The 16,581-nt window shown below is 43.2% G+C and overlaps 1 protein-coding gene across 8 annotated transcripts in view; it reads right to left on the reverse strand.

Annotated features, from left to right (window-relative positions):
• Window positions 1-16,581, reverse strand: part of LOC130169188 (serine/threonine-protein kinase BRSK2-like) — a 141,051-nt gene that overhangs the window by 66,218 nt on the left and 58,252 nt on the right. For all 8 annotated transcript variants that reach the window (XM_056375729.1, XM_056375695.1, XM_056375712.1 and 5 more), the window contains exon 2: window positions 11,062-11,156. In XM_056375729.1, coding sequence (XP_056231704.1) covers window positions 11,062-11,156 — 95 coding nt within the window. The remainder of the gene's footprint in view (window positions 1-11,061; window positions 11,157-16,581) is intronic.

A 16,581-nucleotide genomic window follows, 5' to 3' on the forward strand; every position in this document is an offset into this window, starting at 1 on the left:
CTCTACAGGTTTGATAAGAGAGTGTGTATTTAATATCCAATCTTTATGACGACTGAGGGACGCTCGTTTCCCTCTTTTATTATTTGATAAATTGTGTTTTAACTTGAGGCAACATTGTTTTTTCTTTACTGTATAATTTTAATGTAGTTTTTGGAGTGCATCAGTCTGACGCTGTGAAAGTTGATATACAAATTAAGTTTGATTGACTGTCGGGACGTCACAGGAAAAGAGATTGAACATCCAGCTGCAGCAGAAGAAGTGCAAGAGTTCAGCCTAAATAAAAAACAGTGGAAAAACCTTGATCAGTATGAATTAAACGAGGCTGTATGTGATCAAACACTGAGACAATGACGCCTCTGTACAGGACATGTTTTCACTCCCGAGCTCTGACTCGGACTCGTGTAGTGGAGACGGAGGTCCGGCTCCTGTGGTGAGTTCATCAGTCTCACAGGTGTAAATGAGCTGATTAAACCTCTGTTCACCTTCGCAGCGTCTCTTGGCATCTGAGCTCCAACAGGAAGTCTTTTATCCACACACACACACACACACACACACACACACACACACACTTTGTGTCCGTCAGTGTCCCTCCACACTGAGCTGTGACTCTCAGACTGCTGAACACACCTTCACCCGAGGTTAGTGTCAAACCATCCACAAGTCGTACACAGCGGAGACATCCTCTCTCCCGTCCGCTCAGACTACACTGGTAATGTGATCTCCCAGAGTGCAGTGGGTCTCCCCCCCGGGGGGTCTCCTACCGGTTGGAAGTGTCCAAAATATTTTCATCATGATCAGACGCAGCGGTTGTCGTCCTCCGTCTGGGCGTCTGAGCTCCATGTGCTCTCTCTGAGTGCCTGGAGGTGGAAGTAGCGCAGCATCTCTGTCAGACAGGTGGTGCTGGAAGCTCGGTGCATGACATTACTCGTGCTCTTCTCCCCGCCGTTTCCAAGACAGCGTGTTAACACGCTTCAAAGTCTTCGTGTCAGTCAATCCCGCCTCACGACTCAAAGCCACGTTGAATCTCTTTCGTGGAGCGGTGAATTGTGCTTCATCCGTTTTGCAGATTCCTATTCTCTCTGTTCTCTAAAAGGTCGGCTCTGTCAAGGTGATTTGCAATTGGTGTGTGCTGCAAAACCAAGTGTAAGAAGCTCCACTCCATCAAGAAGCGCATTTACGTGTGAATTTAATGTTTCACTGTGGATCCAATAGAAACTAAGGCCCAAAGCTCAGCTGTTATAGAAGCTGCGGCTCGTATCTACAGTCTGGTTCTTTTGGTCACTGGCAGGAGCTGATGAGTCGTCCAGTCTCCACCCGAAACACTGCAGATGATGCACAGATCCAGCTGCTGACGAGTTAACAGAAAATAGCTTACTTCAGGCTTAAGGGTTGAGACGGTCGTGACTGAAAGAGAAGAAGATCTCTCGTCCTTGCAAAGCAGTTAAGTGCAATTTGGTTGATTCATGCCATCAGCCTTAATTACTTTGTGCACTTAATGCTGACCTCTGCAACTGTCCCCAAGTCGTTGGCTTGGATTTTTTAAATGATGCAGGAACCAGAGCCACTTCTTGTTGATTAAGTGTGATATTCCTGGACAGAGTGCAAAACAAATTGCTCCGTTTTTTGGCAACGTCAAACTTCACAGGTAGTTCATCATCAATCGAGAGGTGGTCAGATGAAGTGGTGAGCCTGGCCAGGTTTGTCCAGATTTCTTTTTTTTCTCTTCATCTTTAAATTTCTGATACGTAACCAGTGATAATTCGAGCAGCACCAAACGTCTTCGTTCAGAGTGAATCCAGTTTGTGACACACGGTCTGAACACACGGACGGACTGACCGAACCATCCAGCCACTTAAACAAGTTCGAGAATCCGACACTCGTTTGAAGCTCGATCCTTCGTGGAGGATGCCAACTGTGTGTGAATCCACACTGACGAAAAGTGACTCATTGCCAACAGAAACTTTTTAAACGAGGATAAATATGATTAAATACAGTTCGACTCCAGCTTCCTATTTTCTGTCTTTGGCTCCGTCCAAGCGTCGACCTGTCAGTCACCTAACACTGTCTATTCAGATATGAATGAAACAGACTTTTACTTTTGGAAGCCTTGCCCAAATGCACCCTGGGAGTCAAGGCAAAAAAAAAAAACAGACACTTTCTAAGAGACTCGTTAATCTTTTGTCCTGATGAGTTCACTGGCAGAGTTTCATCCAGCCGTGGCCGCGCTCCAACCGTGAGTCAGACGGTATAAAAAGTTTTTTATTGTATAAAACAAACGAACTCAAACACCTCCAAACTTCAGCAGTGAGAGGTCTGGGGTGACCCTTATTGATTTCTGGCAGGTGTTACATTTGCACCCTGCTGATACTAATTTTCCTCCAGCCCACTGAGGAGCTCAGAGCTCCTGACTCATGGCAACACTTCTCCTCCAGTCGACGCCTCCACGCGTGATAGCTCCTCTTAATGAATTATGAGGATTGACTCTGGTAACCGCGCGCTGCTTCCAAATCCCTATTTAATTGAAACACGATACAGAGCTGAGGGGCACGAGGGGTGATAAATTAGAACATCCGCTCAGTAATCAAACCGCCATCTGTTGCTATGACGTCGGGACGATCGTGGAAGAGAGGAGGAGAGCGGAGGAGGAGGAGAACCCGTCCGTTCCGGTGTCCAATCACAGCCGGGCGGCAGGTGCGAGATCAAGCGTCCGCAGTCGACCGCTTCGCGTGGTTCGTTCAGAGGAGACGAAACATCCAGGCGTTTTATGAGGCAACGCAAATCCACTCTGAGGAAGGACAGGAAGAGCAGGTCGGCTCTGTGACACGGAAATATAACCAGAGAGGGAGAAGAGGAGAAGATGGAAGGAAAGGAAATAAGAGACACAAGAAAGGAAAGGAGAGGGGAGAAAGGAAAGGAGAGGAGAGGGAGAGACAAAAAAGGAAACGAGAAGAGAGAAAGGAAAGGAAACGAGAAGAGAGAAAGGAAAGGAAACGAGAAGAGAGAAAGGAAAGGAAACGAGAAGAGAGAAAGGAAAGGAAACAATAAAGGGAAGATGAAGAAAAAGAAAAATCTTAAGGGAAAGAAAGATTAGGGGGAGAAAGAGTGGAAAGGAAAGGAGAAGAAAGGAAGGAGTAGGGAAAGGAGAATAGAGGAGAGCCAAGAAATTAATTAGCAGGTAAGAACAGGAAAGGAAAGAAAGAGAGACAGGAGAGGAGAGCGGAGCAGCTCAGCCTATCAGCAGGCAGCGTCTCCTCAGCTTGTCCTGCGGCTGCTGCCGGTGCCGCTGGGTAATGACCAGGCGGCGAGCCCGGTTTGAGCCATACGTAAGTCTGGTGGCGAGTGAGACGGCGCCAACAACAGCCTCCTGTGACTGCATCAGGCAGAATACATCAACAGCAGACATATGGGGGGGGGGGTGATGATGTGATGACGAGCAGATTAAGGTCAGAGCTGAATCATGGGAACGGGGCAGATGCTCTCTTCTCCGGTGGATTGCAATCAGAGTCCTTTCACTCATCTGTCAACGCCGTGTCGCCCAGAAGACGTCCATAACCACGACGTGATGAAAACTCAGAGCAGGACACACCAGCTCCTCCTCCTCTTCCTCTTCCACGTCCTCTTCCACCTCCTCCTCCACCTCCACCTCTTCCTCCTCCACCTCCTCCTCTACCTCCTCCTCCTCTTCCTCCACCTCCTCCTCCTCTTTCTCTTCCTCCTCCTCCTCCTCCACCTCTTCCTCATCCACCTCCTCCTCTACCTCCTCCTCCTCCTCCTCTTCCTCCACCTCCTCCTCCTCTTTCTCTTCCTCCTCCTCCACCTCCACCTCTTCCTCATCCACCTCCTCCTCTACCTCCTCCTCCTCCTCCTCCTCCACCTCCTCCTCCTCTTTCTCTTCCTCCTCCTCCTCCTCTTCCTCCTCCTCTTCCTCCACCTCTTCCTCCACCTCCTCCGTGTTTACAGTGATGGCTCGGTCTGTTCTGACTCAGAGAAATTATATTTACATACAACTCATTTTCAACAGGGATTAACGTTTTCTACTGACGTGCAGTTGCTGCTTCACAGAACCGACCTGTTCCAACCGACACCTCCTCCTGTTGCACTCGTTCTCCCCGTGTCTTCACAACGTTCAAACAAACTGATCAGGAGCACAGGAACCCACCGATGTTTCAGTGTGGGACGTGTGCGGACTGTTAATTAACGTGTTCGACAAGTTGCAAAAATGTGGCTGGAGGCAGCGGCGTAGCAAGAAATTGTATTTTCGGCCACTATAAAAGTTAGTCATCTTTTCTTTTTTCTTTTATAAAAACTTCAATCTTAATTTAAAGCTCTCTGCTAATGCAATAACAGCAAAGCACCGCCCTGTAAAACACGCTCAACCAACACACACACACACACACACACACACACACACAACAGTGTAGACAAAAACCCAGCGTCGATTATATCCTGCAGAGACTAAAAGTATTTTTACCTGCAGAACCAGCAGTAAGAAGCCGGTCGTGCACCGTGTGGACTGCAGCATTATTAAACAGGTCTTGGATCAGTTTAGGGATGTGAACCGTGATCCTGACCTTTGTTCGCATGAATGCAGCGCTTCAGTCGCCGTTAGAGGAAAACTTTGAGTTATTATAACTTGGGTTTTAGTTTTGTTTTTTATCAGTCAGTCAGTAATAATAACATGCACTGAGCATTTTACCACACTGTACTAACAACTATAATTAAAGTGACGTTAATTGGAGGGGAAGTCGCTGATGCTGCTGAAAGAAGTTCAAATGGTCGACGAACACGAGCAGTCAGACCATCATCATCATTATTATTATTATTATTATCATTATTATTAGGAAGAGAAAATGAATAAAGTTGTTACTGAAACTGATGGTTATAAACACCAGAGTACATTTTCTCCTTTTAAAACTCTCACATGACATTCTCCTCACAGAGAGGTAGCAGGAGCTCTGATTGGCTGGAGTCTGGCCAATCAGAGCTCCTGCTGCCTCTCCGTTTGTGTACGTTGTTAAATTAAAGAGAGCTGTTGTCACACAACACCAAGTGTGAAAGTTAAACGGGGGAACATTAACCGTGAGATGCAGCAGAACAGAAACAACAACATAAACAGACAAACATTTAAATTTAAATTTGCTGTTCCAGTTCAAAGTGTTATTATCGTTTCTCTATTTAAACACAGACTGAGGGAAAAGAACATAATTATTAACTGGTAAAATGATGATTTTCTTTTTCTAGTCAAATATTAAATAGATAATTTAAATGCAAATTAGAAATATATATGTAATTACTTTTTTTCTTTAATGTAATTTTTTTTTATTTGATAACAGCTGAGCATCAATCAGAGATAAGGAAGCGGTTCCTCTGTCATCATGGATCAGGTGTGACACCAAACACAATGTTGTCAGAGACGCTAATCTCGACACACACACACACACACACACACACACACACACACACACACACACCAGAGGCACTGGGTAGAATCAACACGGTTAAGTCAGTATTGACACCATTAACACGACCAGCCACTCGAGGAGATGAAATGAGTCCAGTCAGGCATGAGGGGGCTGCGGTCGACCTCTGAAGAGCTGAGACGCACAATCTGCTGCACTTCAACTGGAAAAAGAGATTTAATCACACACGTGCACGCACACACACACACACACACACACACACACACACACACACACACACACACACGCACACAGACACACACCCTCCAATGCCTCATGCTGGTCTTGTACTTTCATGATCACCACACAAGGGTTCCCTCAGGACTAGACTGAACACACACACACACACACTTTTGCCACTTGTGGTCGTCAAGAGCATCCTGATTACTCTCCGATAATCAATACCTGTTATAGGCTACTGTACTGATGCTGAATGACATCACATTCACACACACTGCTTCACAAACTCCTGTGTTCTAATTAAATTAAGTAAAATGCGGTCCTCTGTTAGCCGCTCATGCTAGCACCTCAGGATCCCCCCACCTGTGTTTGGTCTAACGAGACTGTCCATTAGCCGCATCGACACTCTGCTGTAAATGCCAGCTTTGACATCTGGATGCCAGGCGGGGTGACGCCGCCCGCGCCGTGTAAGGTGCTGACCTCTGAGGTGGCGTTGTAAATGTCAGGCTGCTCATCTCACCGGGAATCTCTCGCACACTCACAGATGGCGGATGCAGGAAGCTTGTAGGGACATACACAAGGCTGGACACACAGTAATGTGTTGCATGATAATGTTTACATTAGCACACGACAAAGAAAGCAGCAGCACAGTGGAAATCTGAAGGATCTTTAGCCGTGTTAGCTTTTTAGCTCAGAGCGTGGCTCTGCCAGGCGAGGAACGTCTTGGTCTCGCGGCAGCGTTGCGTGAGCTAGAGATTTGGCATCTCGCCTCATTTTCACGTGTGACGCGTCTCCAAGTAAAAACAAACGATGTCACATTGACATCATAGAAGTAACATTTCCCCACAGTTTCTGTCTTAGCAGCTCCGTGTGGAGACAGACACGTTTTAGTAACATTTTCTGTCTAAAGTAAATCAGAAATTAATTTATAATGAAGAGAAATCAAACATTCAAGTAACCTGTCATGTAATACGTCACTGATTTCCATGAATTTCAGTAAAAAAAGTGTGATGATTTGTGCTCCGGAGTGAAATCTGATCTTTAGTCCTGAATGTCTGTGGGATGACGCTGTCGGCACCTTCAAAAATAAATACAACTATATGTAGACAAATGACTCATGTGATTGTTTCCTCATCTGTCAATGCTCGGGTTTCAGTTCAGTTAGCTTCAAGTCCTAAAACCTCTTTGTCAGGGACGGATCGTTAGGAGGTGGCAGGAGATCTGTGAGCTCCGACAACCTGTGCTCCTGATAGACAAGAGTCAAAACTCATTTTTTCTTTGTCAGCTAAACATAGACATCGTTTTTTTTTTTTTCAAAGCATCTGAAAAAACAAGCAATGCTGTTTTTTCCCATGAGCGCCGTCTCCTTTTCCTTTCAATTACACCAGAAACCGTTTAGTTCAGCCAATGGGAAAACTTGAAGCATTGGATATAAACTGCATCAGTCATGGATAAAGATCTAAAAAAGAAAAACACAAAAACAAAATGTATTTATATGTTAATGGTTTGAGTTATTCCTTTAAGAGGTTCCATGTGTAAGAATGAACAAGGGAAATGTAAATGTGTCTTGTATTGTGAAGATACATTCATATGCAAAACCTCAACAGAATTCATCCAGGGCTTCGCAAACACTGAGAAAAAAAGAAGCAAAAAGAAAAGAAAAGAAAGGAGACAAAAAAAAAAAAAAAGTGAACCTGCAGCACTCTGAAAATGTCAAACAAAATGGGACAAAATGGGGGTCTCTTCAAAATGCCAGCTGAAGCAGGAGGAGCAGCGCGGAGGTGAACGCCATGTTTTAAACTCCGTCAAAACTTCTGTTTTTATTTCCTTTATTTATATATATTTATATATATATATATATATATATTTTTTTTTTTAGGTGAGACTTCATTGTGAGGGAGAACACAACGGCCATAACTCAAGCTAATAGCCGCCTGTTGCCATGACAACAGGGGCCCTGGCATCTTCTAAAATAAGACAGAGGCAGGAAAAGATTAGAGGAAGCTGGTGCTGCGTGGGGCAACCCCCCGTCACACAGACAGAGTGGGGGGGGTTGGGGGGGCTGGCATCGCACACAGCAGCGTCAGCAGATGGAGAGAAGAGGCAGAGCTCTGATACGAGCGAGGAGAGCGGGAAAAAAAAAAAAAAATTTCAGCCGAGCATCTGCTGCCTTCATCTCCTCCGCTCAATTACAAACACAACAAGCTGATTGGTGATAATCTGGTGGAAATGAGAGCGGGAAACTAACAATACACCAGTGTTTGTGTAACGACTCTGAAGCTTCACTCATATAAATGATGCAACAGTCGATTCGACGGCAAAAGAGAGAAAGTTGGATCCAGAAAAATGAAAGCAGTGGCCACTAATTCAAACTCTCAGGTCGGTGCGATGTCATTCTGCCACTGGGGCGGATGTGGCTCAGTAGGTCGGCGGACGGTCGGCGGTTTGATCCCCGGCTCCTCCAGTCAAAGTGTCCCTGAACAAAAAACCTCGGCGTGATCTTTGATTCGGAGCTAAATTTTAAATCTCATTCATTAAATATGGTTTTTAGTCATTAGTCACTTTATTTTATTGTAATTATGTTCTGAATTGTATTTTATTGTATTTTATTTATTTTTTATTATTCATTTTCCTACGTTTTTTGTTTGCTAATGTTATTACAGCTTTTTAAATCCATCGTATTGTATCTCATCAGTTTTCTCACTTGATTTGTCCTTTTTCTTTTTAGCTCATCAGTGTGTGAAGCTCTTTGAACTGCACTAACTTGTATGAAAAGTGCTGTACAAATAAAGTTTGATCGATTGATTGATTGAACACCAGCCCCACTGAACCCCAAACTGCCTCTAGGACTTGAAAGGTAATATATAAAGTGAAGTATGAACACTCCAGTCGTTTCTGCTCCGTCCCAATAATTTCACCAGCTGTGTTTTGTTCTTGCCCCAATACCAAGTGCACAAAATATATATTGTGTATAAAAGTAAAAAGGCTCAATCGTCCAAATACAGAACTTTTTACCAGGAAAAAGATTAAACATTTGATTTGCAGAGGGACGGCAGCTTTTATGTTTAAGGAGTTTTTCAGTGCAGTGTCTCGGCTGTCTGCAGTAACCCAGTTTCAGCCGGCTCGTCTTTATTTAGACATTTATATTCTTCTTTCATTTAAAGTTGTTTCTTTCATGTGTATGAATCAAATCAAACTCTCTAATGTGTCAGTTTAATGTCAGTTAAAACTAACCATTTAGTTAACCCTCTGACTCATGTTACTCCCTGTAACTTCAATATAATTTAACAAGCAGTCAAACTTGCAACCAATCAGCTACGAGCTCGCTTCTCTGACCGTTAAGTACCACTGATTTCTTTCAAACTGACTTTAAAGTTGTCGTGACATATCACTGATGAGATGTTACTGCTCTTGACAATTGAACCCCCGTCTCCACTCACAGTAACATCAGTGTTAACGACCAATTATCTGCCAGAGTGAACAGCAGAGAGACGAGGACCAACAGTCCCCCACACACTCTGCTCATTAGGATGAAAGGACGGCTAACAGCAGAAAGCTAAAGCTGCACTGACAATAAATGGTCTGGTTACATGTTCTCACACACACACACACACACACACACACAGATATGTAATTGTCATGTACTTAAGGTGTGGACAGAAGCAGTGGTCTGATGCACAGACTTTCTTTTCACAAAATTAGCTGCTGCTGATCAAAGCAGGTCCAATCTACTTGAAACCTTCACAATGACACAAACACACACACACACACACACACACACACACACACACACACACACACCCTTTGTGTATACTTTCCTGCTCATAAGGCTGTTGTGATGAGCCTGTCTTGTCAAAAATATCTTCAGATAACAGTCTCTAAAACACTGCTAATTATACACAGCAATGTACTGAGGCTAAAGTGTGTGTGTGTGTGTGTGTGTGTGTGTGTGTGTGTGTGTGTATGTGTGTTTGTGTGTGTGTGTGTGTCATTGTGAATATGAGAGAATATAAAAAGGCAGAAAAGTGTAATAAATGCTGTAAAATCAGTATTTAGAGACTCATTTTACATCATATAAAAGAGCAAAATGAAGCTTCCATCACTTGGATCAGACGATTCCTTCACTTTGTCACACAGGATTTTTCAGAAAATGACTTTGTAAGGTTTCATAGTGAGGAGTGTTAGGAGGTGTTAACTGCCACCACAGTCGCTCCATCCCTCTGAAAACTGCTGAGCCGTTTCCTGCCGTTGTTAGGTTTGTTTAAAGCTGCACAAATCTTTATTCTAATATCAACAATGGATCAAATTATTGTGTAAGGTGTGGTCCACCCACAGAGCGTCATCACAGACTCTGATGATGATGATAATAATATTGTTGCGTTCACTGCATTTGAGAAAATCTGTTTTTCTTAATTTGGTTTAACTGACCCTTTAATATCTTCCAGATTTAAATTTATTCCACACTCTTCCAGCATGAAATACACAGACTGTTGCTCGTGAGTCACACAGGAAGCAGGAACTGTACAGGTGACTCATCCGGCCTGATCCAGCTGCATCCAGCTGTTTGCTCAAGGTGCAGCTGGACAGCGGAGTGCGTGGTGACAGTAATAACTGTGCCAGTTCAAACACCTGCTCTGTGTTTTCAACGTGTGGGTGAACCAATGACAGCACGCCCTCAATTCTACCTGCAATGCATTTTGGTCCATTTCCTGCTCTTATGGGGAGGAAAATGAATGTGGCGGCTCTAGACAAAGCGGTTCTGTGATTCTGAAGGACGGAAACATCTGGACGAGAGGTCGTACTGAATGTTCTTATTTACGCATCAAACAACTACCTGAAGCCACACGACCGTCTTACCACCAGTTATTGTTTTTATACTTTTAAATGCTACTGCATCTTTATTTTTCTAAAACACAAAAAATCAACAACAAACAAACACAAAACAAAACAAAAAGAGCCTGATGTGAATCTTCTTCCTCTGAGACATACACTGACATGTTCCTTCATCACCATGAACACACACACCGTCCTGCTACCACAAACACTCACTACAGCACCAAATGTGGATTCATCCGCCACTGAAAATAGTCCCCAACAAATGCTCTATTTCCTTCTGTTCAAGAGACATTTGTTAGAAACTAGAGTGAGCAGCTGTTTTAAGAAATTACTTTTTTTTTTAAACCCACAGGCAGGGTTTTCTTAGTCTTTTCATAAGGTTTGTTTACAGTAATAAAAAATAAAATATTTCCAAATGAATACTTTCACTTTAAGGACCTAAATGAAAATGAGATGATCTCATTTCACAGGCTTTATAGGAAATAACAGCAGCTACAGAAACATCAGAATTTTCACTTTTTCTAGAGGGTTAAAAAAATACTGTTTGTGTAAGAACATTAACGTATTGATAATTAAGTTGTCTTACCTTCATAAGAACAGACTCGCTGAGCTTTTCTCTGTTGACAATCTTTATGGCGACTTTCTGACACGTGACACAGTGGACGCCCAGCTTCACGAGACCTGAAACACAAACGTTATTAATTAAATCCACTAGAAGTTGTTTCTTCGAACGGAACAAACAAAAAAAAATCTCAATTTCACAGAGGAGATCATAAGAAGGGGGAGGAATGAAAAGAAGAATCCATGCATCTGGATTAATGACGTTATGCTCAAGGCTACCCATCATCCTCTGGGGCACCAGTCACTGCTGGAATCTGCTGCCTTCAAATGACTCCACACACTCCACTGAGCCCGATGATTGTAGATAAACCGACTCCAGGCTTTCAAAGGTAAAATGGACGAGAGAAACGAGGCTGCGGATGTACTGACTGAGCATGAAGGTCCACTCTTCACCTTGGAAACAGTGGATGTGACGAAATGTGATCTCAACTCATCTTTCAACTGCAGCTCATTTCATCAGCAAATACAGCTCAGGTGATCATGTGACCACACAAGATACAGGACGTCATCTTTTCTAGTTCCATAAAAAGGTGGTTTAGACATTAATGATTCTGTGGAGAAATATTTTGAAGGGATAAATCAACAGGGAAGAGTTGCCAAGAGTAAGAAGAGAAGGTCAATACCACTCTCAGCTACAGCCAGGAGACTGTTAGCTTAGCTTAGCTTAGCATTAAAACTGCGAGCAAGAAGAACAGGTTAGCCAGGCTCTGTCCAAATATTTTTAAAAAGACTTTCCTAAAAGAAAAATGTATATGGTTTGTTTAATCTATGAATAAACATAAATGTAAAAAAGAGTTAAGTGGTGTAATTATTTTTTGACTAGGACGACGACTTCCTGGCAGTCACCGGCCAGGCCAAGAAATATTTACAGCATCACTCCCTGCGGTATCCGTCTTCTGATCTACAGTAACACCACTGAAATGTCTTTAAAGCTCCATGTTTCTTCTTCTTCTGTGTTTTATTTGAAGTACTGATCCATAAGAAGATATAAAAACCATCTCAGTGTAGTTTTACATCTCCTCTCTCAGGCTTCTCTCTGGAGCTCTAGTAACAACAGGTCGGTGAGCCAATCAGAAGAGAGGAGGCTCTGAGCCTCTCTTCTGATTGGCTGAGTGATCCAATAGAAATATAGCAGATTTCAGGTAAAAACACTCAGAGAAACCAAATCCTGCAAGGTTTGGATGGTGGGTCCAGGTGGGCGGGGCTTGGTGACTGCTTTGTTGTGACATCACAAAGTTCCAGAAGTCCTGACGGCTGGTTTTAAGGCTCAGTTTCTGAATACAGGCTGTGTGCATTTCTCTGTGGACTGAGGCTTTGATACTTTCACAGTATTAATATAGAAGCTAGAGCTGATCTATAATCACACTACACATGGACACAGACCTTTACACTGGAGGAGCTTTAATGAAAAGACAAGACTACAGAGTCTGTTACCTCTTCATATCTCCCATCTGACGCAACATATTTGAAGTTGAAATTTCTACATTTAATTTCAATGAAATCACAATTTAATTTTTGACCAAAGTAAAGATCAGTAGGTCATTTCAATACTTGGACTGAGTTTAAGTTTTCTATAAAATGACCTGGAGTCCAGATACGAAAAAAAAACCTTTGTTGATATCTTCATATCACGCTTCCATGATGCATGTCGAGGCACAACATGTAATATAATATATAAACACTAAAATAAAACAAACCTCAATGAAAACACTATGATAAAAGACGTCTCCCTACGGATCTGATCATGTTAAAGGAAGCTGAATAACATATGTTGCTCATAACTCTCAGTGGCAGCTCCCAGCTGTATGTTGTTTGCAAGTTTGCAGAACATAAAACAGGCAGAAAACAATAAAATTGATTTGCATCCTGCAACTCCCAAGTCCCTTTTTCATCGTGTACGTCTGAAAGTTCACCTGACGGGACTCTTGCTCTGTAACAGAAATGTCAGAGCGCGACAGCTTCGTCTTATTACAGCCACAATGGCTCCATCCATCTCTATCAAAGCTGCGACACCAGGGACCAGAGTTTACTTTGTACTGAAGGTCTGCAGACGGCGCTGGAAATGCCACTGCGCATATGCACCTCTTCATTACCTCACGCTGCATATATATTTCACAGGAGATGAGTGTCACACTATTTGAAGGGTGATTTCCCTGCGGTGATTTCCCTCACTGAGAAACAGGCAGAGCCGTGAGCAGCGGGGGTGTTTGGGGCCAATATGAGAGTCTGGGGGCTCTTTTATGTCTCCAGTTAGAACCGAAATGGCTTCATGGGCGACATTCACCGGGTCTCATTGATCCTGTTGTCAGAGCGGCTCCAGCGCGGCTACGACAGCTTACCACAACGCAGGGTCGACGAAAGGCCCCGGGAAGGCTGTTCACACATTCACCCGTACATGTTATGAGTGGTAATGAAGGGAGGGACGGATGGAGAACGGTCGGAGTCAGGAGGAAATAACAAAATGAAGCAGAGTCACAGGAATAAAGATGGTTTTTAAGGCTTAGTTGTTGCTCATCTTCTCTAAAAGATCATTTCAGTTTCTACTCTGAGCCAGAACATGCAGCAGCTAAAGAGACAGATATAACCAGAGCTCAAAGGGGAAAGGAACAATAAATGGACATTTATATGGCGCCTTTCTAGTCTATCGACCACTCGTAGCGCTTTACAATGTACGTCTCATTCACACACTGATGGCGCAGCATCAGGAGCAGTTGGGGATCGAACCAGGAGCCGTCCGATCCGACACGACTGTGAGTGATTGCGAATGTCGCTCCGTGTGTCTGCTGGATTTTCAGATTTCTGTGGAGCTTTTCTGCCAAATGGCCAAAAGATTTATCAGAGCAGCTTGAATTTTTAGACATGGTTCAATGCCTTTTATTGCTTTTTTATTAAACCAGAGTTAAATCATTTCATCTAGGCAAAGGTTTCCAGTCAAAGGTTATTTCTATTATTTCTTTTGCACTTTGACCTCAGAGAGAAACAACGTTCCTTTATCCTGGTCTGTAGACGAGTAACAATAAAACTGACTGTGTTTAAAAGACGTTTTCTTCTTCTAATATTTTCTAGTTTTACACAATAAATTAATTCAATTTCGTATTCTCCACCAAAAGTAAGGACCTTATTATAACACCATAATGTAGGGTAGTAGCTCCCCAACTGGGGATACCTGTCTGATGTCAGGTGTGTAGTTTATCTCATAAATCCTTTGCTGTACGTATGAGCACAGACAAGTTTGTGAAAATAAATATTAAGTAGGTAAAGAATCGACTGATCCAGATGTTCCGGGTTGAATTAATTAAAATTAAATTGAAAGAAGAAAATTCTCCAAAAAGTGACTGAAGGAGCGTCAGGGTTTAATCAGCTTGGTTAAACATCTGTCGACCGGAGGAGGTTCTGTATTTATTCCAGACTTATGTGGACCAGGTGTTTCACTGCCACTGAACAAAGACATAAAAGCTACCTGCAACACAAGAGCGGCGGTTTGACCGACAGGTGAACTCTGAGCAGCAGTGAGCACAGGTGGATAAAAACTCTACAACAAACTCTTTCAGCAGGTGAATCAAACTACAGCGCGACTGAACCACTGAGCTCCATTGATTTCTCCGCCCTCAGTCAGTTTGTTCGTCTGTGCTGAACCAGATCGATCGATGCTCTCCAGGACTTCTGAACCCGACAGACCGGCAGCAGGGACTCGGCCTCTGGTCCTGCTAAAACCTCCCATGATGCCTCACTCTGCGCCTTTGGGCTGAGAAAGAGAATTACTCTCAAAATCCCAATTAAGCTTCTTAAATGATTAATTCTACATTCAGCACCGAACACAAAAAAGTCATGAGATAGGAGGCCAAAAAGTCAAAGACTGCACACAACAGCTTTACAACGCAAGTCGACTTCAAATCCCAGAGTGCACTGCTGTAAGAAACAGCCAATCAGAGAGCAGCAAATTCTTTCCTCTGCTAAAACACTGGGTGTGGGGATAAATCAAACAGCTCTGGTGCAATGTTTGTTTTCCAGATATTCCCATACTTTGATTTCATGCAGTCATCTACCAACGAGGCTCATGGGTATTGTAGTATTTAGTGGCTTTTATACATACCACACTCTAATTAAGATTTCTTACAAATGAGATTGAAATATTTTTATACAATAAGCTCCAGGAAGCTCCACGTGTGAGTGACAGTAACATCATTGTTAAAGAAAGTAAAAACAAAAGCCTGAAAGAGATTTTTTTGTTCCCGCCTTATTCGAGTCCTGTGGACGTTAGGCAGCAGCTTTTGTTCTGTTGTAGTCTCGACTAATTGGAACCAACACACCAGCTGATAATTATGTCGAAGAACTGACCACAGGCGCAACAGCTCCCCAAGGAGTCTGAATGAATTAGCATAGCCAACTGCAAGGCACTAATAAGATAGCATTAACGGCTAAATAAGCACAGTGAACGAATGTAGATGCTCGCTTTCAAATTAGCAGTGAAGCGGCCGAGATCTAACTTTAATGAACTTTTGTAATTTTGCACTAAACAGGCAGAACTGTGTTCAACGCATCAGCTCGTCCATCTCCAGGGTTCAGCCTGAAAACGTCTGTTTTCTGGCTGTGTCCAGTAACAGTTAAATAAAGTAAAATAGTGAAATAGTTACTTAATAGTTAAAGATTCTGGTTCTACAACCTTCCCGAGATCCGTCCCTACAACACACTTGAATATAATGATAATAGAGTTTTCAGCCTTTATAATGAAGCTGAAAACTAAAATGTTCTGCTCTTGTTTCCACTGTTCTCCACCTGCTTTCAGAAGAAACTTCAGGGGATAAATGTGGCCTCTGCACAGGAGCAACTTCCCTGCAAGGATCAATAATCAATAAGGTCTTTCTGATTCTGATGTGACACTAAATGCAGGACAGCTACAACAAACACTACAGATGTGGACGGTGTCCTGCAGAAATAAGGATAAAACACTTTAAAAGGGTGAAATAAGATTGTAGAAAAATACACAAACACATATATCATATGTTCACATAAAGCTGAGAGCTCATCAGTAACTTTATCAGCAGCACTTTCTCCGTTGTTCCCGCCGTCGCCTTTTTAATGACGAATATTCCAAACGTCCCGGTTTGTAAAAGACAAGAAAGGACCTGGTATCAAAGCCTCACACGGTTCTTTAAAGTTCAGGTTACGGGAAGCCCTTGGTTGCGGGTTGTTAAGCTCCTGAGGTGATAAAAGGCTTTTTGCTTCTTTATCACAGGGATAGCGAGTAGATAAACACATTCACACCTGTGGGCAGGTGAGACTCACTTTCAACCCAATCTGCGGATCTCGGGACTGTGGGAGGAAACACGCAGCGCAACATTCAACAGAAACAGGATTTAAAGGCAAGTAACCAAATCCTATTGGCTGTCAAAGGCTGATCCCTCTGCTGACGGGCCTGGGGGGGTTCACACAGAGGCCGAGCGACTCCCGGTGTCTGCTCCACGTTCACATTTACAGCAGGTGG

The sequence above is a fragment of the Seriola aureovittata genome, chromosome 1 (genome assembly GCF_021018895.1).
Source record: "Seriola aureovittata isolate HTS-2021-v1 ecotype China chromosome 1, ASM2101889v1, whole genome shotgun sequence".
NCBI classification, from domain to species: domain Eukaryota; kingdom Metazoa; phylum Chordata; class Actinopteri; order Carangiformes; family Carangidae; genus Seriola; species Seriola aureovittata.